This window comes from Brachyhypopomus gauderio, chromosome 8, assembly GCF_052324685.1.
Source record: "Brachyhypopomus gauderio isolate BG-103 chromosome 8, BGAUD_0.2, whole genome shotgun sequence".
In the NCBI taxonomy this organism is placed as follows: domain Eukaryota; kingdom Metazoa; phylum Chordata; class Actinopteri; order Gymnotiformes; family Hypopomidae; genus Brachyhypopomus; species Brachyhypopomus gauderio.
In genome coordinates this window covers 3,097,429-3,125,351 of record NC_135218.1, presented here as the reverse complement: position 1 = coordinate 3,125,351, position 27,923 = coordinate 3,097,429, and the positions used below count along the sequence as shown (strand labels likewise).

At 39.3% G+C, this 27,923-nt stretch overlaps 3 protein-coding genes and 1 long non-coding RNA gene across 4 annotated transcripts in view; 2 read left to right on the top strand and 2 right to left on the bottom strand.

Moving 5' to 3' along the window:
* The window catches only part of mmp24 (matrix metallopeptidase 24), a 32,635-nt gene extending 21,844 nt beyond the window's left edge, over positions 1-10,791 (top strand). The window contains exons 6-9 of the mRNA XM_077013824.1: positions 320-537; positions 1,132-1,270; positions 3,377-3,643; positions 5,842-10,791. Coding sequence (XP_076869939.1) covers positions 320-537; positions 1,132-1,270; positions 3,377-3,643; positions 5,842-6,179 — 962 coding nt within the window. The 3' untranslated portion in view covers positions 6,180-10,791. The remainder of the gene's footprint in view (positions 1-319; positions 538-1,131; positions 1,271-3,376; positions 3,644-5,841) is intronic.
* Positions 10,792-11,985: 1,194 nt separating this feature from the next.
* LOC143521206 (uncharacterized) lies at positions 11,986-13,852 on the bottom strand. The gene is made up of 2 exons (XR_013132693.1): positions 13,752-13,852; positions 11,986-12,752 (listed from the first exon to the last, which is right to left on the bottom strand). It is a non-coding gene; the product is annotated as an uncharacterized LOC143521206 (long non-coding RNA).
* eif6 (eukaryotic translation initiation factor 6) lies at positions 13,766-17,403 on the top strand. The gene is made up of 7 exons (XM_077013823.1): positions 13,766-13,920; positions 14,345-14,490; positions 14,623-14,708; positions 16,060-16,235; positions 16,352-16,528; positions 16,662-16,843; positions 17,040-17,403. Exons 2-7 carry the CDS (start codon positions 14,384-14,386, stop codon positions 17,047-17,049), a joined length of 738 nt encoding a protein of 245 aa, XP_076869938.1. The 5' UTR covers positions 13,766-13,920; positions 14,345-14,383; the 3' UTR covers positions 17,050-17,403.
* A 112-nt stretch (positions 17,404-17,515) lies between these two features.
* The window catches only part of esyt1b (extended synaptotagmin-like protein 1b), a 34,753-nt gene continuing 24,345 nt past the window's right edge, over positions 17,516-27,923 (bottom strand). The window contains exons 37-51 of the mRNA XM_077013822.1: positions 27,671-27,877; positions 27,431-27,545; positions 26,529-26,705; positions 26,182-26,264; positions 24,843-24,891; positions 24,623-24,712; positions 24,366-24,461; positions 24,111-24,182; positions 23,937-24,023; positions 23,712-23,858; positions 23,093-23,232; positions 21,183-21,314; positions 20,604-20,709; positions 20,331-20,380; positions 17,516-20,106 (exon numbers count right to left, since the gene is read on the bottom strand). Coding sequence (XP_076869937.1) covers positions 20,079-20,106; positions 20,331-20,380; positions 20,604-20,709; positions 21,183-21,314; positions 23,093-23,232; positions 23,712-23,858; positions 23,937-24,023; positions 24,111-24,182; positions 24,366-24,461; positions 24,623-24,712; positions 24,843-24,891; positions 26,182-26,264; positions 26,529-26,705; positions 27,431-27,545; positions 27,671-27,877 — 1,579 coding nt within the window. The 3' untranslated portion in view covers positions 17,516-20,078. The remainder of the gene's footprint in view (positions 20,107-20,330; positions 20,381-20,603; positions 20,710-21,182; positions 21,315-23,092; positions 23,233-23,711; positions 23,859-23,936; positions 24,024-24,110; positions 24,183-24,365; positions 24,462-24,622; positions 24,713-24,842; positions 24,892-26,181; positions 26,265-26,528; positions 26,706-27,430; positions 27,546-27,670; positions 27,878-27,923) is intronic.

The window sequence follows — 27,923 nt, the reverse complement described above, 5'->3', positions numbered from 1 at the left end:
CATGCCATATTTTCAGATTTGTTCAGGCTGGAAATTCAGACTCCCTGGGGTTGACACATTCTATCTTATTATTTTATTATTTTGCCATTTTACTATTATTTTAATTCAGTTTGTCTTTGCCACAATCTGAAACATGTTGAAACATTGATACATTTTAAAGACATTTAATACCTGGAGGAACACCAGTGTTTTAATGAATGAACAAAAAGGTACACTGGCAAGAACAAAAAAAGACGTGGATAATGCAGTGAGGACCAAATGGGTGAATAAAGTTCTGTTGTACTTTAATATAGTAAAACAAAGCACCTCTTTTATGTAGGTATTCCAACGGCGATGCTGGAACCAACCCGGCCTCTCCCCACCCTCCCAGCACGACGGACTCACTCTACGTCTGAAAGGAAGCATGATCGGCAGTCTCGTCCCCCACGGCCGCCCTCTGGAGACCGACCGTCCTCTCCTGGATTTGGCAAACCCAACATCTGCGACGGCAACTTCAACACGGTGGCTTTCTTCAGGAGAGAGATGTTTGTGTTCAAAGTAAGCCATCGTCATGGCATAATAGTCAAGGTCATCTATGTTGCACCATGCCCACAAAGGTGTCTCATCAGTGCTCAAACGTAGCCATTCGTTTGTGGGGGTTTTTTCATTTCTAATGTATTTTATAAAAATCGATAACAGGGTAATAAGAAGCGTATATGGTTTCAGCAGACTGGAAGATGCATACATTTGTGTGTGTGTGTGTGTGTGTGTGTGTGTGTGTATGTGTATGTGTTATGCATTGATAAGTCTGAAGTCTCTGAATGAATCTGAAATGTCTGTAAAGGTCAGCTTCTGCCTGATGAAAGTGTTTTTGACGGTCTGACCACCTGATCACATTGCTACCCAGTCACCCAGTCTTATGTACATCAGATAAACCCATATTCCACTAACCCATAAAGAACATATTTTTACATATTGTATCTACTGATTTATTTCTGAAAATAGTCTCTGAAACGCAACTGTAAATAGCATTATTCAACACGTCATATCCAGGTGTTATAGATTAAAAAAGTAAACTAAAGAGATGTTTGAAAATGCTAATGTGTACGTGTGAGGGATTACTTTTGATCTAGTAATGTCTTGTTCTGACAGGATCGCTGGTTCTGGCGTTTGCGGAATAACAAAGTCCAGGAAGGTTACCCTATGCTCATCGACCAGTTCTGGAAGGGTCTCCCACCTCGCATTGATGCAGCCTATGAGAGATCTGATGGCAAATTTGTGTTCTTCAAAGGTAGACACACACACACACCTGATATAGCATAAAAATGCTAATAATAGACATGTAATGCTAAAAATAGACATTTGCACTGAATCTTCATGAAGGGATGTACGTGGTACAGGATGTTCCATAGTGAAAAGAACGGACCTACTTCCTATTCCAGTGACGTGGTACATAATTTAACCAGCAAGGAAACTGTAATTAACAAGCATGCCTTGGGGGGGAAGGGAGTTGAGAGGCAGGGGTTGCATCCTTGGAGCAAGTTGGGGTTAACTGCTTTGCTCAAGTACATCTAGGACTGGAACCTTAGAATCTGGAACCTGTTTCCCATGGGACCTACCCAGGACTGAACCTTCAACCCATATCTATGGGGCTAGGGCTACTACAGAAGATTAATTAACGCCAACAATATGTGACAATAAATCGGTCTGAAAATGTTGCTTAGCGCACTGTTAAAGCCCATTAGATGAAGTCAAGCTTAAACACTGGCAAGATTCTTTAGCTTTTATGAATTTTCATGAGTTTAATCTGCAAAGTGTTGCTTCAGGCTACTTTTCTAGCTCAGGAAACTATAAAAAATCCCCTCTCTTTTAGCATGTTTGCTTTCTTTGGTAGGTTTTGACATCAAATGTTACGTCCTGTTTGCAAATATGTCTCGATCTTATAGCCATTTAAAAACACCATGGTGGAATCAGTTCTAATGACCTACATTACTAGGTAGCTGAGTTCCTTGCTGATGTCTTATGAAGTCATCATTCCAGGTCCCTAAGTGTAATGTGTCCTAAAAGAGCTGCCTTCATAAATCATTATGTAAACAGTGAACTGGTTTTAGACTAGTGCTACTTGAAGAACTCTTTGAAATCGAAGCACAGTTCCAGCAGAATGCTGAGAATAGGCTTCTGTGGCAGGCAACATGATTATTAATGAGCCTAATCTTAAGAACTGATTATTCAGTTGATTACAGTTTTCAGTTGATTAGAACTTTATTCAGTATTGACTGTTCTCAAAAACAATCTTAGTTCAGAATTTAGTAGTTCAGTTCAGCTAGTTCCAAACTTCTGGATAATTTGAATGTGCATCATTCTCCTGCGAAAACATTATTTATTTATTTATTAACCTTTAATTTAACCAGGCAAGCCAGTAAGAACAATATTCTTATTTACAATGGCGGCCTGACAAGCGCCACAGGACACTTATTATTTCGTACTCCTTCTCATAATCCCTCTTTTGCAAACTCCCTCACTGCTCCCCCTTCCCACCTTCCCTTAGTGAATTACCCCAGTGCAGTCTTGCTGTGCAGATACAGGCACATAGGGATATTTTTAGTCAGAAGCTCCAGATCTCTGAGGCTTCATCAAGAAATAAGCTTGCAGGATGCCTTGTAGAGAACCTAGATTTGACATCAGAGTGAAATATTCAAGGAGTGAAAGGGTGAAATGCAGAGAAGAGCAAGATTTATTAAAGGGCATTCCATAATCATTCCATAATCAGGGTCGTACAGGCAGGCATTGGTCAAGTCCGAAAGGGAGTATGAGACATTAACATAACCGACACGTAACAACATACTGAGATACCAAAGCACAAACCTTAACCAGATACAGATTAAAACACAAACGCACTAGCAAATATAGGAAACATCCAGACCTTCAACATTCAACAATGAACAGCAACACAAAAGATCAAACACAGGTTTTAAATACACAAGACTAAACAAGGTACACATGAGATCAAATACCGAGGGGGTGGAAGACAAAACATAAGGTGGGACTACGAACACATGGATAACAAAACAAAACATACATGATTGACAGCTGGGGGAGGGGCTAACCGTGACAAATATTGATAGATACAATGTTATGCAAGAAGCTTATGATAATTTTCTCTGACTCAACATCACATACCATCACCTTGCAGACTTTGAAAAAAATGCTAAATAGTAAATCTACATCTGCATGGATGTAATCATCTTAGCTTTTACAGTGTCTTACATTATGTTCCACTTTCTGTCAATCAAATGAAATATTAATACTAACTCAGATTGACTATTCCGTAGTCTTACCTTCAACACCCCTCGCTGATACCTTGTCTCTTGCTACGATCTGATTTTCTGTTCCATAGGTGACAAGTACTGGATGTTTAAGGAGGTTACCGCTGAGCCAGGGTATCCCCACAGTCTGGTGGAGTTGGGCAGCTGTCTGCCCCGCGATGGCATCGACACGGCCCTGCGCTGGGAACCCGTGGGCAAAACCTATTTTTTCAAGGGAGACCAGTACTGGCGCTACAACGAGGAGAAGCGCACAGCTGACCCAGGCTACCCCAAGCCCATCACTGTTTGGAAGGGCATCCCTGATGCCCCACAAGGAGCTTTTGTCAGCCGAGAAGGATGTGAGTGATTTCTGCAGCAGCCTAGCAGTCTCTTCTGGGGCTTCTGGGCATTTCAAAACAGCTACAGTTGTACTATTACATCATAAATCCTGATGGCAGGCATGAATGTGTTTAGCTATTATGATACAATGAGTTGGTGGTCACTGTGTTATTAAACTATGTAGAGTTAACTAAACAATGAAAAAAGGATACTATTCATCAGAAACAAATGATTGTCTAACAAACATCAAATGAACACAAATATATATTAGAATAGCCAATTTGGCGAAAATAGTCAACAAGTCTCCACACCCTGCAACTATAAATTCATGGCATATACGTTTTCAGCTGGCTTGGCTTTATTGGAACTACAATCGTTTAATCACACAATGTTGTGCACTGCAGCATGGCTTTCTGTGTAGGTGGTGAGAGTGTTCATTGCTTGTGCTGTGATCATCACTATAAGGAAAGTGATTAGTCTTTACCTGGCACACTGCACTGCTGTGTTGTCACGTTGACCATGGTTGTTTTGATGGTGAGTCATCCTCGTTGTCTATTTTATAACAGCATTGGTTTGGCACAAAGATGAGTGGAGGAGATACATAGCTTTTGGCTGTGATGTATGTCACTGCGTAGAAGTCAGGCAGTACAATAAATCCAAATTATTATTATTTATCAAGTAATGATTAGGGTGGACACTTTCAGATTAATGTTACTCTGCGCAATAAATGAAAACCCCCACTGACAACCATTAAAGCGCAAACATGATGGAGTCTTTGGACAAGACATAAATGGTATAATCTGGTTTTTATTCTGAGCCTGGTGAGCTGCTGTGTCCATGGTAATCTGCGGTAAGGTGCCAAGGGAGCACGCTACTGTAAATCAGGCTCCCACGGGGTAGCATATTTACCTGACAACTGATGACAAGCTGAAGTGATACTGGCAGATACAATGCAATTGGCTGGCCCTGGGTCCTTTACTAGAATGAAGAGCTCCTGTGGGTTTTAAAGTGCCACAACCTTTATTTCTGTCATTAGAGTTAAGACATTGTTAAGCACTGAACAGAATCTCCTTTTGTTTTTAGTTATTCACACATTTTACATTTACATTCTTTGCTTAGAGACAAAGTGGCAGTGGTCATAGGGATGTTGGTTGGAGCATGGACAGTAGAAACTCTAGTTCTTTCTCAGTCTGCATGTGATGCACCTTTTAACTCAAACCACTACTTTCCGTCAAGCAATCATTGCTGAGTATAAAAGAAGAAAAAGGAAATTTCCAAAGAACCTTTACTGTCTTAATGTGCTGTAACCTTCAGCTGGAGTGGCACTGACAGATGAAAGCTGTGCCTTCGAGGTAAACAAAATCAATCAGACGAACGACTCCACAGCCCACCAGGCATAATCTCTCATTGATTACATATGATTGCTGCTGAAGAGCAGAGGGCTGCACTTTCAGGTTCGCTGCACTGGGCTCGGTACGTGCGTCTGGATCTTTGGACTCCGTCGGAACAGCACGTGCTCTGACAGGGCAGGAGAGGACCGCCGTCGTGGTGCGCGAGATCGAGACATTCATGCCGCAGCGTGCGTCGGGGAGCTGCAGACAGACCAGCAGCACTGCGTGGTCTCTTTGGGCTGTGTGTTTAGTCTGGAGCTCGGGGTGTTTCAGTCAGTCAGACCTCCCCATGGGAGTTTAGTTAAGCTGCATTGAGGGAAAAAGAAGTCTGGAAGTGAAAGGAAGGGGAAAAGGGGAACTTCATCAATCACACTCACAGATCCTGGCTCCCGCTCTTATGTCCGTGTCCCTTTGCGCGCATGTGTGAATGTGTGCGTGTGTGCTAATGTGTGTCTCGGACGCATCTGTTTATCTAGCATTCACAGTCAGGCAGTCTGAAGGACTGCGCAGCACTGGAATTTTCTCAGCTATCTGTCCTTGAACCTGTAGAACTACACTTATATATGTCCTCATGAATATAAAGTGAGTTGTCTGAAAAGGTCACGCGTCATGGTCTGCATGTACAACCAGCACTTGCTTTGATAAGCACATTATTTTACTTCACTCTTCCTTGACTCCCACTCATGTTCACAGCATGTGCAGAATAAAACAGCCATTAATCCATTGATATTTTCAGTGCTCAGCTAGCCATGCTGTGAATTATGATTCTAGAATACTTCTATATCCGATATACTCCTGACATAGTTTCTCTTTGGTTCTTTTCCTAGTTTATACCTACTTCTACAAGGGAAAGGACTACTGGAAGTTTGACAACCAGAAGCTGACGGTGGAACCAGGCTACCCGAAGTCGATCCTCAAAGACTGGATGGGCTGCGACCAATCACAGATGGAGAAGAACAAGGACAGGCACCTCCCCCATGACGACGTTGACATCATGGTTGCCATTAATGACGTGCCTAGCACTGTAAACGCTATTGCCGTGGTGATCCCCTGCATTTTGTCCCTTTGCATTCTGGTCCTTGTTTATACCATCTTCCAGTTCAAGAACAAAAGTGTCCCACAACACGTGACCTACTACAAACATCCAGTACAGGAATGGGTATGACAGGCTAGGGGCACTATCAACCCGAACACTAGAGGATGCTAGCGAGGGCTACTAAGACAACATTTGGAAGCACCTACATGACCAGTGCCTGTCTACTGTGTCGTTGCGGGGGAGGGAGTCCTTACCCTTCTACCCGAGACTAAACTTCATAACAAAAATTGCAAAATTGATTCTTTTTTTAGCATGAGCCAAAAGCACAGGATTGCTAGGCTTTAACTGAGTGGTGGGTTGCAGGGACAGGAGCTAACGTTGCTCTGGCCTTACATTCCTTCTGTAAGCCCCTCCCCCTGCCCGCCACTCTCACCTGACTGCAACAGGAATTGAAGGATCACCACACTGTCATGTCTCCAGGATGCTCCAGAGGAATTGTAGTAACATGCCAGTGTTGTCTTGATCTCAAACACAAACTTGTACAGGAATTTCAAAAGCTATCAAACAAACATCAAAAAACAACAAAAATGATTCTGTGTTAAAAAACTTGAATAACAAAGTAGGTAGAAATGACATAGGAAAGATTACCGAAGAATTTTGTGGATCATTTAGTCTTTTTGATCTCTTGAGTATAAGACTCTAGTCTGGTACTCTATTAGGATTTCAGTGTGGTCTTTTGAAAAAGGATAAAGTACTGAAAAAGGAGAGTATTCATGGCCACTGAGAACTTCTCAGACTTGTTGAGGAGGACAGATGGCCTAACATGGGATCATTTTTTTAGATACCTTGTTTTTTATAGCACTTCTTTGTTTGTTTCTTGTGTTGCTCCCACTTGACAGATAGGTGAGACAGCAGGTGAGACAGTTTCATCCATTCTTCTGTAGTTGGACAGTATAAAAATGAGCAAGGGACACTCTTTTTTCTCATGTGTATGATGTAGCTCTTTTTTAGCAATTTTTCAGTAATTCTGTAACTAATGCCACATTAGGAGGTTAATATAGAAGTTAAAGTGGTTTTATGTGACAGCATTTGAACAAATGCAAGCCCAGTAGGACTTGAGGTTGGAATTTTGAAATCACAAAGCAAGTCATCTTGACACCCTAGCTGATTATTGATGGTTTCTTCAAACCATTTGCCTCTTTATACCTACAATTCCCTTATCTGTTGCATTTTCCTAATATGATATTAACTACCTAAATTTTTATGAAATGTCATTTTTATTAACACAGTATTGCCTAAAGAGAATTCTAGGTGGGAATGTGTTTTTGCAATCTATTATCACATTTGAATATAATTTTAAAATTCTGACCATGTGGCATTTTAGAGAACAAAATGATTTGTGGACAGGTCATCAGTTTTCTTTCATTGTTCATGTTACAGGGAAAAGATCATCTTTAAACCATTTTGGTCGTTTATTTTACAACTTGTTCTTATAGCTAAATGCGGCACACAGGTATCATCCATACAAGAAGTTTGCTTAGGGATTTTATTTTTACTTGTATATATTTTAGATTTTACTTTTTTGATGCAAAGCCTTTTTTGTTAGTATCACATCTCATGAGTTTCAACAGAATACCGCTAATGCACATCCTACAAATATGCAAATATGTTTGACCTTGAACCTTCTGGCTAAAATGCTAGTTTCTGACAGGACAAGCAGTGGTTACAGAAAAGGTTTTATGAATATGTTAGATTTGCACTATTGTATGATACTGATTGTGTAGTTTCTTTCTAACTGTGTGAAGTGAACTGTGTGGCAATCATGTTTGTCTTATCAAACATACAAGCATCCTTGATTTGTAGATGAGCCCAGTGATGCAGAGTTCACACTTAATTCCTGCACATTTTTACACGGTTTGATGAAGAAGAAGATGAATTTCAGCATTCAGCTGCTGCAACAGCTGCGCAAGAGTAGAATACTCCAATCCAGATACTATTTTATAATATTCACTGTCATGAAGTTGTTCATGTTTGGCCTAGATCCCACGCATTCATTTTAGGAAGGTGTGCTAAATAATGGATTTGGATTCTGCAAAAAGCAGCTGCTGTAGTCTATGAACCTGCTTGGAGGCAGACTAAAATGGTTTAAAGGTGAACAGCTACATCAGAGTGCATTTTGTATTGCCTTATTTTAGTTATTTTAATTATCCTGTCAAGTGCTTTTTGTAGGCTTTGCTGTCCAAGGGTACTCATGACTCACTCATGTTTACTCATTTTCCTCTGTAAACTTGTTATGAGAATTACTTAGAATATTTCATTTAGTCAGACTATATTAGTGAAGAGGTAGAACTTTAATGTATACAATGAAAAGGAAAGAAAACAGACCAACAAAAAACTAAAAAAATAATAATAATGTAGAAGAAATGCTTGTAACACTTAAAGAAAATGTAGGACTGTGTATATTGCCTAACTGGATTGTTAAGAGTTTAGAAGATTTCCTTTATTTACGTTATTATAGTTTCCCCAACAGTATAATGTGTTTCATATGGCTTTATTTTCCCATGTTATATTCATCCCAAACGTACATCATTATTGTAATGTTATGGCGCTTTTCTATGAGTTTTCACATTTTCTTTGCTTATGCACACGGCCTCTGCATTATTTCCACCTAAAATATCTTAACCTAATAGTCATTCTCTGTTTATCCCAGAGATAAATTAATGTACAGTGTATATCGTATTTGCAGTGCGATGAGGCATGACTCCGCAAGAGGGAGTTACCTTATACCCTGCTTTTTTATGTCTATAGGTGTACTCCATCATTGACTTGATATTTCACTTATACAGTTATTTGAAAATTAGCTACATCTTTCCAACATTTTGCTTTAGTCACTACAGTTATCCATATAACTCCACGGCTGACAAAACAGTAGCAGTTCTGATTTGAACAGCTTAGATGCAGGAGAGATACTATATGCTTTATGTATCTCAATATAAGTTATTTATCAAAACATTCAAGGTCTGTTGTAAATGGTTGCAAATGGTTTCAAGGTTTAGGGAGTCATCAGTGGTATTAGAGATCCCATCCACACCTGGTATTAACAACCATCTTGTGTGATCCAGTAAAAGTGGACGGCTTTAGGCACTGGTACAAATAGGGTCCAAAACTATTTGAGATACGCATTGTGAAATGTTCCCACATAATGTTCATTGTGTGAACACTAATCCATCATAATCCATTGCTGACAGCATTGTAAAACCACCTAGTCAACTGTGTCTTGAGCCTAACAAAAAGATAGTTGTTGCAGGTCATGGTTGGACGGCATGACAAATCAGTGGTTTAAAGCTTGCTAACTAGCTAAATGTCATTTAGCTTAGTCACAAATTGTCATTATAATGGTCATTTGAGACATTAAAAAAATGCCAGGTGTGAATGGCTACCTCTGCTGTTCTCTTGTAATCAGATAACTTGAGATGTTAATGTTAATACCAGGGGTTTTAACCAGGAGCTACACTGACCGAGGCAGATATTTTTTTCTGTGTTCTCTCGACTTGTCTTCCGAACCACGTTTCACCCTGATTATCTATCTGTGTTTGTGTGTCTGCCTTAAAATAACTTTTGGGCCTTCTTTAAGACATTGTGCCTTGTCTTAAAACTTGCTATGGCCTGCTTGGGATATCTTTTTAAGTCGATTCAAGTTTATCGTGATTTCAAAGGGAGACAGTTTTAGCAACTATAGTTAACTATAGTTAACAGTGCATCCCATAATGGAAATCCGAACTAATACTCTTTCCCTTCACTTCTTGATGGATTGTATTACTTACTTCCCCATGTTTAAGTCTACAATATGTGCATTTTGGCTGTGGTTAGAGAAAGGCATTGAACAACAACAGGCTTCCCACATCTGTGACTGCTTTAGACAGATTTCACATGACTGTCTCTGATACAAGAGTTTGATTCAAGAACCAGCCTGTGGCAGTCAGCCATGTGGCACTGAGGGCATTCTGCATCTTGAGTACAGGAGGTCCTGGTTGGACCTGTTTTAAATGGAACACACTGTGCTTCACTGATCGTCTTCCTCAGCTCTGAATGATCTGATGAACTCATTGGGTGTCAAGAGCCTAAAGAATGATCATGGTAAAACTTGAGCCTGGTTTATTGTTGTAGCACAGAAAAGTGTGTTCCATGTATAAAATGTCTTTTAATGTACTTTTCATGATAACTCAAGGTAGTTTGCATACTCTGTCTTTGTACATCTTATGCCTAAATCTTTGGGATTGATGCAGTCAAATTATCCATCACTGAGGTAATTAGAACGTAAAAACCAAGCATAAACATAAAGGAAAGATGTGATAGTCTAATATGGGGGTTTTGTTAGAAGTGACTGAATGTCATTTATGAGAATACAAAACTAAGATAATGTCAGTATTCTAGTTAATAATATAATTAATACTAAATACTAATACTAAAGATTAATGTTTTCTCTTATTCTTCCCTCTAAACAACATTGCTGACAGCATCTAAACCAGTCTCTTGATCAGAGAAACGTACATACACATGTTTTTGAGGTTTGTTTTGGTCATCACTTCCCTGTTTCTCTGTTGTGTTATACAGTAAAGGGTACTCTTTAGGAACAGGGATATTTGTACGAGAAGGTGAAACAGAAATGGTAGTTACTTAGTAACAGGACTGTCACCACACACACACACACACACACACACACACACACACACACACACACACACACACACACACATATATATATATATATATATATATATATATATATATATATATATATATATATAATATGTATGTATATATATAATATGTATGTATGTATATATATATATATATATATCAAGAATATATATATATATATATATATATATATATATATATATATATATATATATATATATATATATATATCAAGATACATTAAAACTTGGATTCGCAGTCTTAAAATAATGAAACATTTAATAATAATCAAACAATTATGAAATATTGAATATATATTTATTAGAGATTGATGTCTTTAGAGTTATGACGAGGGTTCATACATTTTATGAACATTTTAAAAACAGTAGCAATTTAACATGAGAAACTATTTACAGTATTTATAGAAATAGTCATTTACAGAAAGAGTATTCTACACAGTTTAAACTGAAGTCAAAGTGAAGCTGTGAAATGGAATGAAAAATAAAGAGCTCTGTAGAAGGTATAGAAGTAGGAAATGTCTGGTGACTTGCCTCTTTTGCTGGGTGTGATGGTGGCTTTGGATGACAGCCACTCTTAACCTCTACCTGCTGTTGCCTTTGGTTTATATAGTCCTTTTACGAGACTAACAATAGGAGGAAGAACAAAACATATCAGAGGTAATTCAGAATTTTACAGGAACAAAATATTTATGTTCTTTGCATACAAAGGATTGATTAAAAGTGAGATTTTATCTGATATAGCTTTAAAGTTATTTTTGTTGGTTTGCTTCTTTTTAAAACTTTAAATGTATTACTGTATATAACTGTTTAGTTTTCCCTTTGGTTTATTCAAATTAATTTGAATGAAACACTTAGTTATCTAAGTCAGCCAACACAGACTCTTTTTGATATTGTCTACTTTACAGCTCAGATGTTGCTGTCTGCTCAGCCTCTCCCATGGCTCATGTAAATATAATGATTAGCTGAACCTTTTAACCTTTTGTATTCTCCTTTAACTTGTTAAGAGTCGCTTATAATTTCACACATCTTGTATAATGCTATCGTTCCTGAGAATGACAGATTTTTGTCTTGATTTAAAAATATAGATATTCCAGATTTATTTGAATAGGTTTACATTTTTAATTCCATTCAGATTAAAGTTTTTAAGACAGCAGTTCTACACTGTGTACCCAATAATATCACCATGTTCTATTAACAAAGAAACAACAATAAAGGAAAAGGTCAATCTGTTTGTTTATTAACATTGCTTCAGTGACACTTGGTTTTCTTGCTATGTGTAACACATTCCTGAAAGTTTTTTGACATGTTACAAACAGCCAGATACTTTGTATAGGTTGGGTTACACACATCTAACAACAGAGTAGGTGACCAGATTTCTGCATGGTGTATTTTTCTGTAGGTGCTGTGTCCTCTACAATATAGATTTTGTAGTTATTTGTAGCTCAGAGAATAGTCAGTTAGCCCTATTAAATTTTTACATGGCAACTCTACATCATACCCTGAAACTGTGAGAAGTATGGTTTGTCCTGGTAAAATTTGAGTTCTTAAGATATGTGATACATATCAAACTCAGATGATCATGAAGCTGTCAATTCAAGCAGACAGTTAAGGAGTGGCAATGTTACAAACTGCATGTTAATTAAAGCAACTTAATAGGAAATGCAGACATCTTTTCCACCTGATTGGTAAGCTCCTTGCTGTATTTAGCAATCACAAAAGTGACTGGCTTTAAGTATGGCTGCCACATGGAAATGAACCCTAGTACCAGTTTGTGCATGATATCATGAAACTCATGTCATCTACTGTCTTGCTGCATATTTTGCACTGGGGCACATCAGGTCCTGCTTCCAGCGTTTGGCTTCCATGCTCCGTTTCGACATTCTGGCTGGTTGACGTTTTGTTGCCTTGGGACGATGGACAGCCATGGTTGCTCTGCCTCAGTTCAGCAGATGAATTGGCACTTTGACCTCCCCCCATATGCCTACAGGAAAGAAAAGTAAACATCAGACTATTTCTGTGGTAGGTTACCTGAACTTGCCATTTATGTAGTGCAGTAGTGTTGTCTAGCTTACATGCCTCCTTTCCAGGGGAACTGATATTAAAAAAAGATCACTTTGTGCCTCTAGATATCCTACCTCTGCACTGCCCCCACGTGGAGAAACCCGAAAAGCCCGTCAATCAATGAATTTTGCTAAATTATGGGCCTATTCCTTTTTTTTACCTTCACGTAGTGTAGCTAAACCATTAGGCTATTCCTAAAGGCAGATGCATATGTGGATTTGATGAAAGCTTACAAACTAGCGAGAATTATGTTACTAACAGCGAATCTGTTTTATGTATTAGCTATTAAATTCACTATCGCACCTTGCAATCCTTGCAACCCCAATACTTTAGGTGCATGTAGATTAGGGGGAAGGAAAAGGGTGCTGTTGTTGTGTTAACAGCAAGCATGTTCCAGTGTGCCAGGGCGAAATGATGTATAAAGTCATTTTACCCCACACAAGCTCCAGCCCACGAAATTCGATGTTTTTACTGTTCTGATTAGCCTGAGGTGTTTCCAGGCAGAAAGCGCAGTGCGCGAGTCTCTGGGTGATGCTCGCGAGCGCAGTGACGTCTCACAGGTGTCTAGCGAACGCGTCAAAAACAAAGACGTCATAATGGGTCTCAACGTGGTTGGTTCACAAGTCAGCTACGTCAGAGAGGTAGACCCAGTTGCTATGCGAGTTCACGAAGAAAAAAAATACTTGCGCGTACCCCTGTCAGTATCGACTTTTACGTTTTAACATGTCATAAATCAATTTTGAAATTTTGGTGTTACAGAGTTACCAAATAGCTTCCTAATAATTCCCAATTACATTATCAACGATACATTACGTCAAGCATTCAAGCAATGTACTGTAAATGTACTTAGGCATTAGCTCTGCATATTTATTCAGTAAACTGTTAAACACAAAGCTATGATTAAACAAACAAAACATACCTTTACAACGAAAACAAAACAACGATATTTCCCATGATCCCCATCGACATGAATAGAGGAAACGAACGTCCTGACGTAAAGACGAACGTGCTGACGTAAAGACGTCACGGAAGTGAACACGTGGGCTACGGAGTCCACGCTTTCAGGAAGGCTCTCGGCGCTACAAGTTGTAAGTACTTTTATTCCCATATGCATTATATCTATAGTATATGTTTTCATCATATAATCAGACGTTACAAAGAAAGTTATGATGTTATGTCGGTCAGCTTCTGTTTTAACCAAATGAAGGTATTGGTGTAACTAGCTAGCGAGGTAGTTAACGCTAGCTAGTGTTGGCTGTTATTTTTGGACGTGTTAGTTGACCAGACTAGACGTGTTCGCGCTGTGCTTATTCGACACTGTCTTACGTTAAGATGGTGTAAAAATACATATAAATGGCTACTTATTATTGGTTCTCTGTGGGGGTGATGCGATGCTGCGACTCCTAGGCCTTTATAATGATTTGGGCGGCTCAGTGTAAACGTAGATCACTGTAATCTCTCTAACTATGTGAATCCTCCTACCACTGTGATTGTGGTTGTGATCTTCCCCAGTTTCCAGCAGTTGTGATCACGTCTTTGGTCTATAACAGTATGGCAGTCAGAGTGTCCTTTGAGAAGAACAACGAAGTAGGATGCTTTGCCAAGCTCACCAACACATACTGCTTGGTCGCAATAGGTGGGTCCGAAAACTTCTACAGGTAAGTCTTCTGGAACTGTTAAGAAAGATATTGACATAAATATTAGAAAAAGTTTAGTGTGAGCGAATGCAAATTCAAGACGGCCTTTATATACAACATGAAACAAAAGTATATTGATCTCATTGTTCACAGTGTCTTTGAAGGAGAATTATCAGAAACCATCCCAGTGGTCCATGCCTCGATTGCGGGCTGCAGGATCATTGGTAGAATGTGTGTAGGTAAGTTTGTGTTTAGCATTTTCATTTTCATCTTCTGATACTTTTTTTTTCTCAAAAACTGTTTGTATTGAGAATTTGTAGGGACTGCCAGTTTATGTAATCTCCATGTTTTTGAACTGTGGGAGGAAACCGGAAACCCACACAGACACGGGGAGAACATGGACACTCCTCTCAGATATGGACTTGAACCCAAGACCCCAGTACCCACAGTGATGGAAATGATCACCCCATTCAGTATAATGAAAATAATGTGCATTTAGATCCATGCATTCTAAGAAGTGGACTTCACAGAGTTGACTTTCTTTAGATGTTGCCAGAATCCCCAGCATCAGAAATGGAAATTTTACACAGTGCGTTGACAGTTACTAGAGTGTCATGGTAGAAATGCCTCTTGCCAAAGCAGCACTATCACTATTTTTATAAGCCATCGTGATTGACATTCTTGAGGCTTGATGTCCTCTGCTGAAAATGCTGCGCCTGAGCTGTTTTCACGTTTCACACCATTTGGCCGTTTGCTTTTATGTTCCTAATGTGAGTATTTTTCATGAACTGAGAATCTAAATATGAACCGGGAAAGTAAGTTAATCACTTCTATCATGAAGATGGTTGTTTGTGTGATTGCACTGGTTGAGATTTTTGAAGCTGAAACTTGTTCAGGAGCCTTGACAACACTGGTCATGCTTTTGTTATGTGCGTATCAGTGTATATCATGGGATGAATGACTGAATATGTCAGTTATTGTATTTTGTACTCCTGAACTGAGTGTGTGTTCACCACAATAACAATACTTGGTGCATGCTAGATGTTGTTGGCAGGATCTAGGGCTGCCACAAATGATTATTTTTATAGTCGACTAATCATAAAAATTAATCGAATCGTACATTAATTGAATATAAAACGTACAGCTTATCACACTAGAATGCAACTGCTATTATATAACCATCATTAAATTTAAGCTATATGCTAACTAAAAATAAAAACAATTAAGATCATAGTTCATTAAACCTTTAATGAATTATGCAGCTTGTTGCAACAAACAATTATTAAAATAAGTATAAGGCACTGGCTTAAACAACACAAAAATAAATGCATTAATAAAGAATTTTTTTTTAGGTTTTTCTTTCTTTCATTTGTCTCTGGCATCAAACTTAGCTACATTTAAATCAAATTAGGTAGGTACCTGAAACTAAGGAATTATTCACAAAAATAAAGTTTTGGTCTCACTGACGTTACAGAAAACACACGAATGCATGCTAAAGCTAATGAAACAAATCGCGTTATGGTTGTTAAGTCCAAAGCCAACTGTTGTCTGTTGACGTTTTCATTGTAAGACAAACTCTCACCTCCACAGGAAACCGCCATGGTCTTCTTGTGCCCAACAACACAACCGATCAGGAATTGCAGCACATACGGAATTCCCTTCCAGACTCCGTACACATCCAGAGGGTGGAAGAGCGACTCTCCGCACTCGGGAACGTCATCGCCTGCAACGACTATGTGGCTCTAGTACACCCTGACCTCGACAGGGTAAGGGTCATTTTGGACCACCCCTCAAACTGCATGTATGTAATGATTTGGATTGTCAAGACAAAATATTCAGGCTGATAATTGTCACTGTTGCTATGGATTACTTTGTTGTACAGGAGACAGAGGAAATTTTGGCAGACAGTCTTAAGGTGGAAGTGTTTAGGCAAACTGTGGCAGAGCAGGTCCTTGTGGGTAGTTACTGCACCTTCAGTAACCAAGGAGGCCTTGTTCACCCCAAAACATCCATAGAAGACCAAGATGAACTCTCGTCTCTTCTGCAAGTGCCTCTGGTTGTAAGTAAGCTTAAGGCTTTGGGAGTTTTCTGTAATTTACGTTATCTATACACTTGGTTATTTCTGTTTCTTTCACCGAAGCCAGTGTGAGTAACTAGCCCTTTAAAAAAAATTTGACTGACTTTCTATATAGGCTGGTACTGTAAATCGGGGAAGTGAGGTAATCGCTGCAGGCATGGTGGTGAACGACTGGTGTGCCTTCTGTGGCCTGGACACCACAAGCACAGAGCTGTCGGTTATCGAGAGTGTGTTCCGATTGAGTGAGACCCAGCCCAGTGCCATAGCAACCACTATGAGAGATTCACTGATTGACAGGTATGTTTCAGTGATCAGAATGTCGCTTCTGTGTTTTGTGGGTGGGTTCAAGAAAAACAAGGAACCACTCACAAAAGGTTTGTTGTTCATAGGCAAGCATAGTTAAGAACGGTCTCTTGAGCTTTGGGGGTGGAGATGTGGGTCTTTACTAGAACATTAATTCATATATGTGCACATTTCTGCTCTTGATTTTCAGTCTTACATAGATTGTACATGGTGTTGAAATGTTTTGGAAACTTGGCTTAACACCGGACCAGGATGTGAGCATTGCCATCAAGTGGACCGTTTACGCCTCTTCCTGGACAAGTCTCTTGGGAGACCGACACAGTCTGTACCATAGAGAAACTTTGTATATGATAACTGTATAAGCTGGCAGTGAAGAACTAGTTTTTTGTGTGTAAAATATCATGGCAGTCGGACATGTCAATTTTAAACAAATTAAACATGCAACCGTATGAAGTATTTGCTGTTTAGTTGCAAATTTAGCATATGATCAGTTTTATTGTCTCATTGCTTAAATGCAGTGGAAAATCAATAAAGTTTTGCATGGTCAACACGCACTGACGTGTGAAAATTTTATCTTGCATTATGTCAGTTTTCAGCAAAAATAAACATCCATATTTGTCTGAAAGACTGCTCAAGAAATATTACATAAATATCAGACAATCTATGTGAAGAGAAATCCAATATGTTTTATTGTCATAGTACTGTCATAATATCAAGGTAGAGAGCAATGCTTTTCCAATACACAGTGAATATGAAAATGGCAAACTGAACACAAGGTGAAATACAGTGTAAAACCTGTGAATCTTTGGTGCATTGCCTTTCCACTAACATGGCTGCAGCCAGAAAAATTATATATATTTGATATGAATTTATAGGTTAGAAAAGAGGAAACTGTCAACTTTTAGCAAAAACTGTTTTTGCCATGTCCTGTTAAAAAGCAAAACATTTTGTAAAAGAAAATTGAACCTGCTTCCTTAGCACTGCGGACTCCTGTGGTCAATTATTATCTTGCATAATTTTATATACACACTAAATTCATGTGAACATTAAGTGCAGAAATCTTCAACATGGAAATTCATTTCATAACATTTAGCAAATGGAATGAAGATAAAGCAGTATAAATCCACATAAAAAAGGAAATGTAAGGCCATTGAGGTATGATTACAAGCGTAAACTGGAAGCAACTTGACATATGGACCATTTATACACCATGCTATGTTTTTTCTGATGCCATAAGTTGTATAATATCACGTTTGAAAAAGCTTTCAACAGGCAGTCAGTAAAATGAAGAGGTGCTTATCACTTGTAAATCATATCCAATATTCATCCAGGCCTTCAACACCATTAGGCTTTAAAGAAACGTACACAGTGTATAAATGCAAGTTTGTCCACGATTAGTAATGTAAATGGCATCAGATTACAAATAATCTTGTAACACTTCCAGTGGGTGGTACAGTATGGGGCAGTTCCCCAGTCTCAGATTAGGATTGGGCTTGGTCAAAGTTAGAGTAGAACATTAATAATTTTACAATTATTTTCAATCATAACCTTAACTGACGATAATAAAAAAGATTAACTGTGTACAAGGTAATTGCAGTTGAAAGTGCAAATACAAGCTTGGTATATTAAGGCTAAAAAAGATGTAAAGTAGAATGTAAACTGCACCACCTAATGTTGATATAATCCATATCAAGTTTTCCCTATTACTCACGTGACTATTAGCTCTCCGATACCCATCAGGGTTTGCATACGTCTTTACACAGTGTTGTCTAGAATACCTAAGCTGTGGTCTTCACTGACAAATGGTCTGAGACACAACGTTTCTGGCAGGTTCTTCGATTGCTTTATATTCTTCACATATATGATGAGCCCAAGATATACACTATATTGCCAAAAGTATTCGCTCACCCATCCAAATGATCAAAATCAGGTGTTCCAATCACTTCCATGGCCATAGCTATATAAAATTAAGCACCTAGGCATGCAGACTGTTTTTTACAAACATTTGTGAAATAATCGGTCGCTCTTAGGAGCTCAGTAAATTCCAGCGTGGAACTGTGATAGGATGCCACCTGTGCAACAAATCCAGTCGTGAAATGTCCTTACTAAATATTCCAGTCAGCTGTATTATAAGAAAATGGAAGTGTTTGGGAATGACAGCACCTCAACCATGAAGTGGTAGCACACGTAAACTGACACAGTGTGGTCAGCACATGCTGAAGCACATAGCGTGAAGAGGTCGCCAACTTTCTGCAGTGTTATTCACTACAGACATCCAAACTTAATGTGGCCTTCAGATTAGCTCAAGAACAGTGTGCAGAGAGCTTCATGGAATGGGTTTCCATGGTTGAGCAGCTGCATCCAAGCCATTCATCACCAAGTGCGATGCAAAGCGTCAGATGCAGTGGTGTAAAGCACGCTGCCACTGGACTCTAGAGCAGTGGAGGTGCGTTCTCTAGACTGACAAACCACACTTCTCCATCTGGCAATCTGATGGACGAGTCTAGATTTGGCGGTTGCCAGGAGAACGGTACTTGACTGCATTGTGCTAAGTATAAAGTTTGGTGAAGTGGGCATTGTGTTGTGGGGTTGTTTTTCAGGAGCTGGGCTTGGGCCCTTAGTTCCAGTGAAAGGAACTCTGAATGCTTCCGCATACCAAGACATTTTGGACAATTCCATGCTCCCAACTTTGTAGGAACAGTTTGGAGCTGGCCCCTTCCTCTTCCAACATTTTACCAAGAAAAAAAAAAATTCAATTTTTTAAAAACAAATATAACTATCTGGTGCTGTAATAGGGAAGGACGTGTGCAAAATGTTTTACAACATATATTATTCATATGACCATAGTTGAAATGGCCATCAGGAAAAGTACTTTTACATTTTGCCTAGTGGACATGCAGTAGCAGAAACTCCTGCAGCTCACCGCACACACTCTTACATCACAGAATATTGCTCTCATTTCACAACTTTCATCATTTCAAATTCGAACACTTTGGTACTTCGGTACTTTGATGACCTATGGCTTAAGTGGCTATTGGCAATTTTTAGATTGATTGAGATACAGTACCACCCGTACGTCCATTGAGTCATACTGCCCAAACGGCATGAACTACAGAAAGAGCGAGGGAGGCAGAGAAAGAAGAATAAATGAAGGCATCAGTGTGTGATACGCTGCATCTGCGTGACCTTGATGAACGGCTGACGGCAAGCGAGCGTCTCCTTCGTTCTGCTAGTTGTTGTCTTCTTTCAAATCAAACCTGACGGTAGGAGAATGGAAAGGTCTGTTAGGCACGTAAAGATTTCAGAGTTAGGGTTGAAAAAAGGTTCAATTATTTTTAATGCATTTATGTTCACTTTATAGTTAACAGACGTTCTGTAGGATGGAGCCTGTGGGCTGGCCAAAGAACAATGTAAAGTGTGTGTGTGTGTGTGTGTGTGTGTGTGTGTGTGTTCGTGTGTGCATGCAGGGTGCATGACAAACCATTCTGTGACCCCGGAGAGGACATCTATCTGTGCCAGATCTATTTGCACCTTTAAAGATATAAAGTTTCATTAATATCAAAAGAAATCTAGGAATTTACTGCAGAGCTTTGTAGCTGCCAGTATTTTTAATAAGGATCTAAAGAAAACATCTAGTTAAACTGGATTTGTATCTGAGGAAAAGGCCTGTCAGATCATCCAAAGCAAACATGCAGAATGAACATGATGGAGAAAGGCCTCATTGTACAGGATCATGTAGCAGTGGCTGACTGACCTGACCGAGGACGTCTTTGTCTCGGCTCATAAAGGAAGAGCTGTGTTTCACACACACACTCAGCAGACGCTGACGAGCGTCCTCCACACTCAGGTCAAACTCAAACCTGAGAAACACCATGTAGAGATTTTAACATGCATCCACAGTGCATCAACCTCTTTAACTGTCCACATTATTTTCAGTTTTACAGCAAATGATTTTTTCACTTTGAGAATTCAAATCATGTTGGTTGAGTCCGATTGAGTTTGGCCATAGAGTATTATAATAGAGTACTTAAACCAACATCTATGCCACCTACACCAATTTAGCATTTAAATGGTGATCAGTAGTTGAAGGGTAAGAGTTGTGCTCTGATTACGCTATTGCTACTCACCAGCATTTAAGCAGTATCAGAAAAATCCTAATATTTGTTTAGGTCTTCTAGTATAAGCAAATAATACTCATCTGCTAGCCAGACAGAAATGGTTCATTTTCATGGACAAATATGGGAAAATAGCACTGGACATACCTAAGATACACGTGTAAACAGCTAAGAAACAACATTCTGTCTGCCATACTGTAGCACAGCCTCCTACTCACCTCTCATTAAACTCAGGATTCAGTTCCTTCTTTTTCACAGCTGTCTTTCTCTTCGTGGCCTTGCTTTTATCCGGCAGTAGAATGAATGAGACATAGGTGTCTAAACCTTCTTTGGATGATGTAACCAGACCTCTGAATACAAACATACACATATGTAGTGTCAAGGATTAATACCATACGATTTAAACTTAATACAAATATACTGCATGCAACACATTTCCACCTTAAGATATTTCTAAGTGACCATGACTGTCTATTATCTACATACATCTAAACTGGTTTCGCCTCTAGAACTTCAAATACACTTCAGATACACTTTGCTTACACTCATCGGCCACTGTACACCTGTCCAACTGCTCATTAACGCAAATGTTGAATCAGCCAATCAGATGGCAGCAACTCGATGCATTTAGGTACAGTATGTAGACATGGCCAAGACGATTTGCTGCAGTTCAAACCGAGCATCAGAATTGGGAAGAAAGGTGATTTAGGTGACTTTGAACATGATATGGTTGTTGGTGCCAGATGGGCTGGTCTGAGTATTTCAGAAACTGCTGATCTACTGGGATTTTTACGCACAACTATCTGTAGGGTTTACAGAGAATAGTCAAAGAAAGAGAAAATATCCAGTGAGTGGCAGTTCTGTGGGAGCAAATGCCTTGTAGATGCCAGAGGTCAGAGGAGAATGGCCAGACTGGTTTGAGCTGATAGAACGCCAACAGTAACTCAAATAACCAGTCGTTACAACCGAGGCATGCAGAAGAGCATCTCAGAACACACAACACGTGGAACCTTGGGGCAGATGGGCTACAGCAGCAGAAGACCACACTGGGTGCCACTCTTGTCAACTAAGAACAGGAAACTGAGGCTACAATTCACACAGGCTCACCACAATTGGACAATAGAAGATTGGAGAAATGTTGCCTGGTCTGATGAGTCTCGATTTCTGCTGCGACATTCAGAATTTGGCATCAACAACATTAAAGCATGGATCCATCCTGCCTTATATTAACGGTTCAGGCTGGTAGTGTTGGTGCAATGGTGTGGGGGATATTTTCCTGGCATCCCATTAGTACCAATTGAGCATCGTGTCAATGCCACAGCTTATCTGAGTATTGTTGCTGACCACGTCCATCCCTTTATGACCACAGTGTACCGTTCTTCTGATGGCTACTTCCAACAGGATAACACAACATGTCATAAAGCTTCTTTAAAGACTGGCTTCTTGAACTTCACTGGCTTCAATGAGTTCACTGTACTCGAATGCCTCTACAGTTACCAGATCTCAGTCCAATATAGCACCTTTGGGATGTGGTGGAACGGGAGATGCACATCATGGATGTGCAGCTGACAAATCTGTAGCAACTGTGTGATACTATCATGTCAATATGGACCAGACTCTGTGAGGAATGTTTCCAGAATGAAGAATTAAATCAGTTCTGAAGGTAAAAGGGGGTCCAACCCAGTACTAGCAAGGTGTACCTAATAAAGTGGCCAGTGAATGTATATAGCTGTCTGAAAACACCCTGTTTCTTTGGAGAACTTGTGCACTATACTGAAATGTGTGAGTGTGTGTGTATATTGCTTTACAACACTTAAGTGTAATAAAAACATATGCAGAAATACACACACATTCACACACGTATACCACACCACCTCATATATACTGTGTGTATAGACATTTTTGTGATGAGCTCTGAGATAAATATACACCTCCAACTGTCTTCAAAAGCACTGAACGCAAAAACTAGGTTGTATGTATACTTTTAACTTGATGCACTGACGCAGAACAGAGACACCAAGCTACATGTTTAGCTCTGCCAGCTGTGTGTCTAAACACCTTCATCCCATACTCTCAACCGCTAGCTACAAAACACAGTAGCACAGAAAGGCCGGTCGAACGGGCAGACCTGCAGGCGTGAATGGCAATAACCAGTTTCTTCTGGTGGGACACAGAGATCCTGATCTGGCCAGTGGTGGCTGCTTGCTTATTGCTCAAGACCGGGCCGGTGCCCAGGGCCACAAGCGCTGCCATCTTCGAGTTCAAGATCTGTGGAGCAAACACAGGTCAGTAGGGTCAGGTAACACCCCTCACCCACCCTTCTCCACTCCTGCCCCAGCAGGGATGACACCTTACTTCACGCCTCATTCTGCAGTCTCTATGGCAATTTAAGGTAGTCACAAACAATGGTTCATTATTAAGTAATTAAAATAAACAGTGTTTTTATCAAAATGTAATTTTGGTTTAGTGTTGATGAAACTGCAGAAACGGTAAGAGGCAGCAGTTGCTGCTCAGTGACTGAGTGACAGCTTACTTTATCACCTACCCACTACTGTAACCATCTTAATGTATGTTAATGTACCTGTCTCTCAAATTAGGTTTCTGCAATCTTTACAAACCTCTCCTCATATAATGTCAGTAGAACCGACCTTGAAGTGTGAACACTACACATTTTCTCAGTTCTTCAGAGGTGTGTAAGCTTAAAAACTGTGTGTGTGTGTGTGTGTGTGTGTGTGTGTGTGGCCTACCTTAAGCTGTGCTCTCAGCAGGATCTGACTCTCAGGTAGCGCTCCATCCAACCTCCACCACTGATCCAGCAGCAGGTCTGGCTGCGAGAGCAAATCTCTCATCGGGAGAACCAGAGAACCCACTGGCTGATCCCATCCACTCGATAACTGCAGAAAGGATAAAAAAGATTAAGAAAAAACATCTAAAACAGCATTCACAACTTCCTAATCCTTATAGAGCTTTACCTTAATAACAAGGATATCTTTGTTAGGGTCATGAACCAGAAAGTTAAATGCTTCATGCCACTGAGGAGAGGTGGATCGGTCACACATCTGCAGAGAAGAAAAAAAGCACTTTATTGGACTACTTCTATTAATGTTTGACATGAGCAAGCTGTATCCAGGTAAGGGATTATCCACCTTAGTTTTGTAGGACACTTCCCCAAGCACAAGCTCAGCTCCAGCTTTAGGTTCCTTTCCACTCTTCTTCAACTATACAAACACACACACACACACACACACACACACACACACACACACACACACACACACACACACACACACACAGACACAGACAAACACACACACAAACAATGAGTCTTTATGACTTCCTTAGAATAATTCCTTTTGTCCAGCATCTTGGTGTATGTGTATGCATGCAGGTGTGAGACTCACAGGTAGCTCGTGCGCTCTTTCGATAAGGATAGACAACATGGCGGAACATGGTGAAGCTTTGTTCTGGTAGGTTTGAGCACTTTGCATCTGTAAAACCTGAGTAACAAAATTACACATACACATACATGTTTATTTAATATATTTATTATATATATATATATATATATATATATATATATATATATATATATATATATATATATATATATATATAATCTGGATATATATATATATATAACTGGATGAACAGCAATCACCTGTTGAAGTTTGTCACGCTGGGTCACTGTGGGCAGCCACTCGAGAACCAGATGAAGACGGCCATGTTTCACATCATTCAGAGTGAACCACTACAGCACAGAAATGTAGGATGCAAACATGAATACACCATTGTATTTAACAGGGGCCCTATCAACTTGACAAGAGCAACTAAACAGGTTTAGTATTTAATAAGAAGCAGAGTTAGTCAAGGATGCTCACCTCATCATTGTACTGTGATCGAATAATATCACTCAGTTTAATCCTGAACCTGTTGCAGACCAGGAAAAAAGTCAAACCTTGTCAGGCCGTTGTTTCATGAATTCACTAACATAATTTAAAAAGAAAAATATCACTTCACCTAGCTGGTAAAAAGGGGTAAACATCTGTGTTCTGACATCTTAAGAAACACGAGGTATCAAAGTAACCATAAATTATATCCCATGTGAAACAATTCTAAGATATATATACTGCTCAAAAAGATAAAGGGAACACTAAAATAACATCCTAGATCTCAATTAATAAAAATCTTTGAAATCAGTTGAAAATCTCTCATTTCTACCTGTTGTCTGTTCCATTTGCACAAGAGCAGATGAAATTGATTCACAATCAATGTTGCTTCCTATCTGAACACGAAGTGTGGATGACTTGGAGTTACATTGTGTTGTTTAAGTGTTCCCTTTATTTTTTTGAGCAGTGTATATCTTGACTTCATGGTGGTCCAGAATTCTACAATAAAGAACATTACTATAAAACTAGATATCTATAATCCTATCATCTTTACTGTTATGGTTTTACACACTCTGTATTTATTTGCAGGGACCTGTTCCACTAAGGTTTATGTGGATGTAAACCATGCCAGCAAGAAACCCCCCCTGCATAACAGAGGCAACGTAATCCCTCACTATAATACGTAAGAAGTGTTTGCTCGGTGTATGCCAGCCTTTTTGAACACATATATGTAGACGAGTGCCTTTCAGTTCTGCAGTGCTTAACTCTCAAGTGTGTATTTTTCTTAATAACGGCCATCACTCTTTCTCTTTATTTATGGCCCTAATTTCCAGCCCTATTTACCTAATCTATCAAATACAATCTTTCCTCTTGATCTAAATGCACATATGACTTGATTTACTAGCCACCTGTGCAATCTGATGGTATGTGTGTTTGTCTGTGTAGGTTGATTGTCACGCTACAGTCCCGGACCCCTCCCCTTGGGGCGAGTGTTCATGTTGTCTATGTCTGGTTATGTCTGTCTATGTATCTTCGTGAGTGTGGTTGTGTCTGAGCAGGTTCATCGGTCTCACCTGTGGCTCGTCTCGTGATCACTCGGGGATTATGTGGTTTGTCTATTTAATGTGCGTTCGCGCAGTGTCTTGTGCTTGTCTTTGTCTGAGTCTCGTATGTGAATCTTTGTTGTTATATGTGCGCTGTCTGCACTCTGTTCTCTCAAAATAAAAGTGACGACTGTGTTTGCATCGGACTTCGTGCCTAGTCATTCCGCCCGCACCCAGCGTTACATTGACAGTAATTGTGTTCTTTGTTTGTTTGTTTTTGTACTTACCTTCCCAGGAAGTCATCAGAATCAATGTCTTTATCATAGAGTTCAAATTTCACTTCTAGATTAGGGTCAGGGCTCAGAATCATCTAGCATAAACAGCAATGAGAAAAATCCTTTTAACTTAATCACTTTTCAATTCACTATCATTAATTGTGCATTTTCTTAAATTCCAAGATAAATTTTGGGTATTTTCAAGACTCTACAATCTAGTACATCTACAATCAAACATATTAATATATGCTTTATATAGTTATACCCACTGAACATCACAAGATATCACTTATACCTCATACATCTTATTCAAAGTGCTGAGACCCACTGAAAGTCTGATTTTCTATCTGGATACCTACCTCATACATCTCGTTCCAGGTGGGGTTGAGGTTCTCCTTGATGACATGACTCTTGAAGGCAGTGCCTCCAATGGTGATCTTCACATAGGGGTCACTCTTCCCCTTCACCATGCCCCCCATCAAACTATCCATGGCAACCAGATTCTGAGCCTCCAGCAGGTGAATACGCAGCACCCCCTACAGGCAATATAAAAAAGAAAACATTAAAGTTCACGAAACAAATCAAATAGAAAGGCCACTAGACAGAAGCATACATTTACCATCAGTACCATCATTAACACAAGGAATTTTTTGTTACATTTGCGCGGAGGTGAGTGTAATGAGACATATCTCTAACTGTTGGAGGTGCCTGTGAATACTAGTTACAGAATTAAAATAGACAAAAAATTAAAAACTTACTCAAGGAACATTGGTATTATAAATACACAGTGTCAACATAGAACACGAACAACTTATGTCAGGTGAAACCTCACTGATAAACTAAAATATCTTATTACATAAATATTATGTCCTCCAGTTCTGATTATTCAGTTAAATCAAAATATGAACATCCATGACCATGTGTATATATATATATATATATATATATATATATATATATATATATATATATATATATATATATATATATATGTGTGTGTGTGTGTGTGTGTGTGTGTGTATATACAAGTTGTCTGGTGTTTTATCAAAGGTTATTATATTGTCTTATTTTATTTGTCTTCTTTATTTTTATCATCTTATTTTACTATTGTATTATCTTTTATTATGTGTTGTGCAATATGTACAGCGCTTTGTGACTATTGTCTGTGAAAAGCGCTTTATAAATAAAGCTTACTTACTTACATAACCCATTACATGATAGTGTAGAAAGCATCACTGTGTCAGTAACCTATACAACTCACATGGGTGCCAAAGCTGGGATCAGGGCTTGTGTGCGGGGGGATTAAGTGTGTGGAGCTGGCAACCTCTGGCATTCTCTCAGCAACAGGTTGTGAGGCAGGAACTCTAGGCTCAGAACTGAGTTCACACACAACACATACACATGTAAGTCCAATATATATATTCTGTTGTTCTGAGCATGTTCAAAATGACACGTCATTGAATACAGGTGAAGAAATGGGCTTAGTTGCTCTTTAACTCACTGTTCATCCGGTGGATTTAAGTGGTCATTATTGGCTGGTGTGGTTGCTTTGATTGGCTCCATCACCTTACTAACCCCTCCTACATTGGGTACAGAATGTGGTAATTTACTCAGATCCTCAAGGCTTGGGTCTGTTACTGGTCCTCTGTGTGTTTCTTCAGGAACTGAAACACCTACTGGTACAGTAGATGCAATTAGTTCATCAAGCCTGTTGGGGAAACACACACGACACACACACTTTAGTGCTGCAACGA

Excerpts from the sequence above, each read along its gene's own strand:
- eif6 (XM_077013823.1), top strand. The coding sequence starts at position 14,384 with ATGGCAGTCAGAGTGTCCTTTGAGAAGAACAACGAAGTAGGATGCTTT. Across the intron at positions 14,709-16,059 it reads CATTGGTAGAATGTGTGTAG|GAAACCGCCATGGTCTTCTT; the intron begins GTAAGTTTGTGT and ends TCACCTCCACAG. Across the intron at positions 16,529-16,661 it reads TTCTGCAAGTGCCTCTGGTT|GCTGGTACTGTAAATCGGGG; the intron begins GTAAGTAAGCTT and ends CTTTCTATATAG.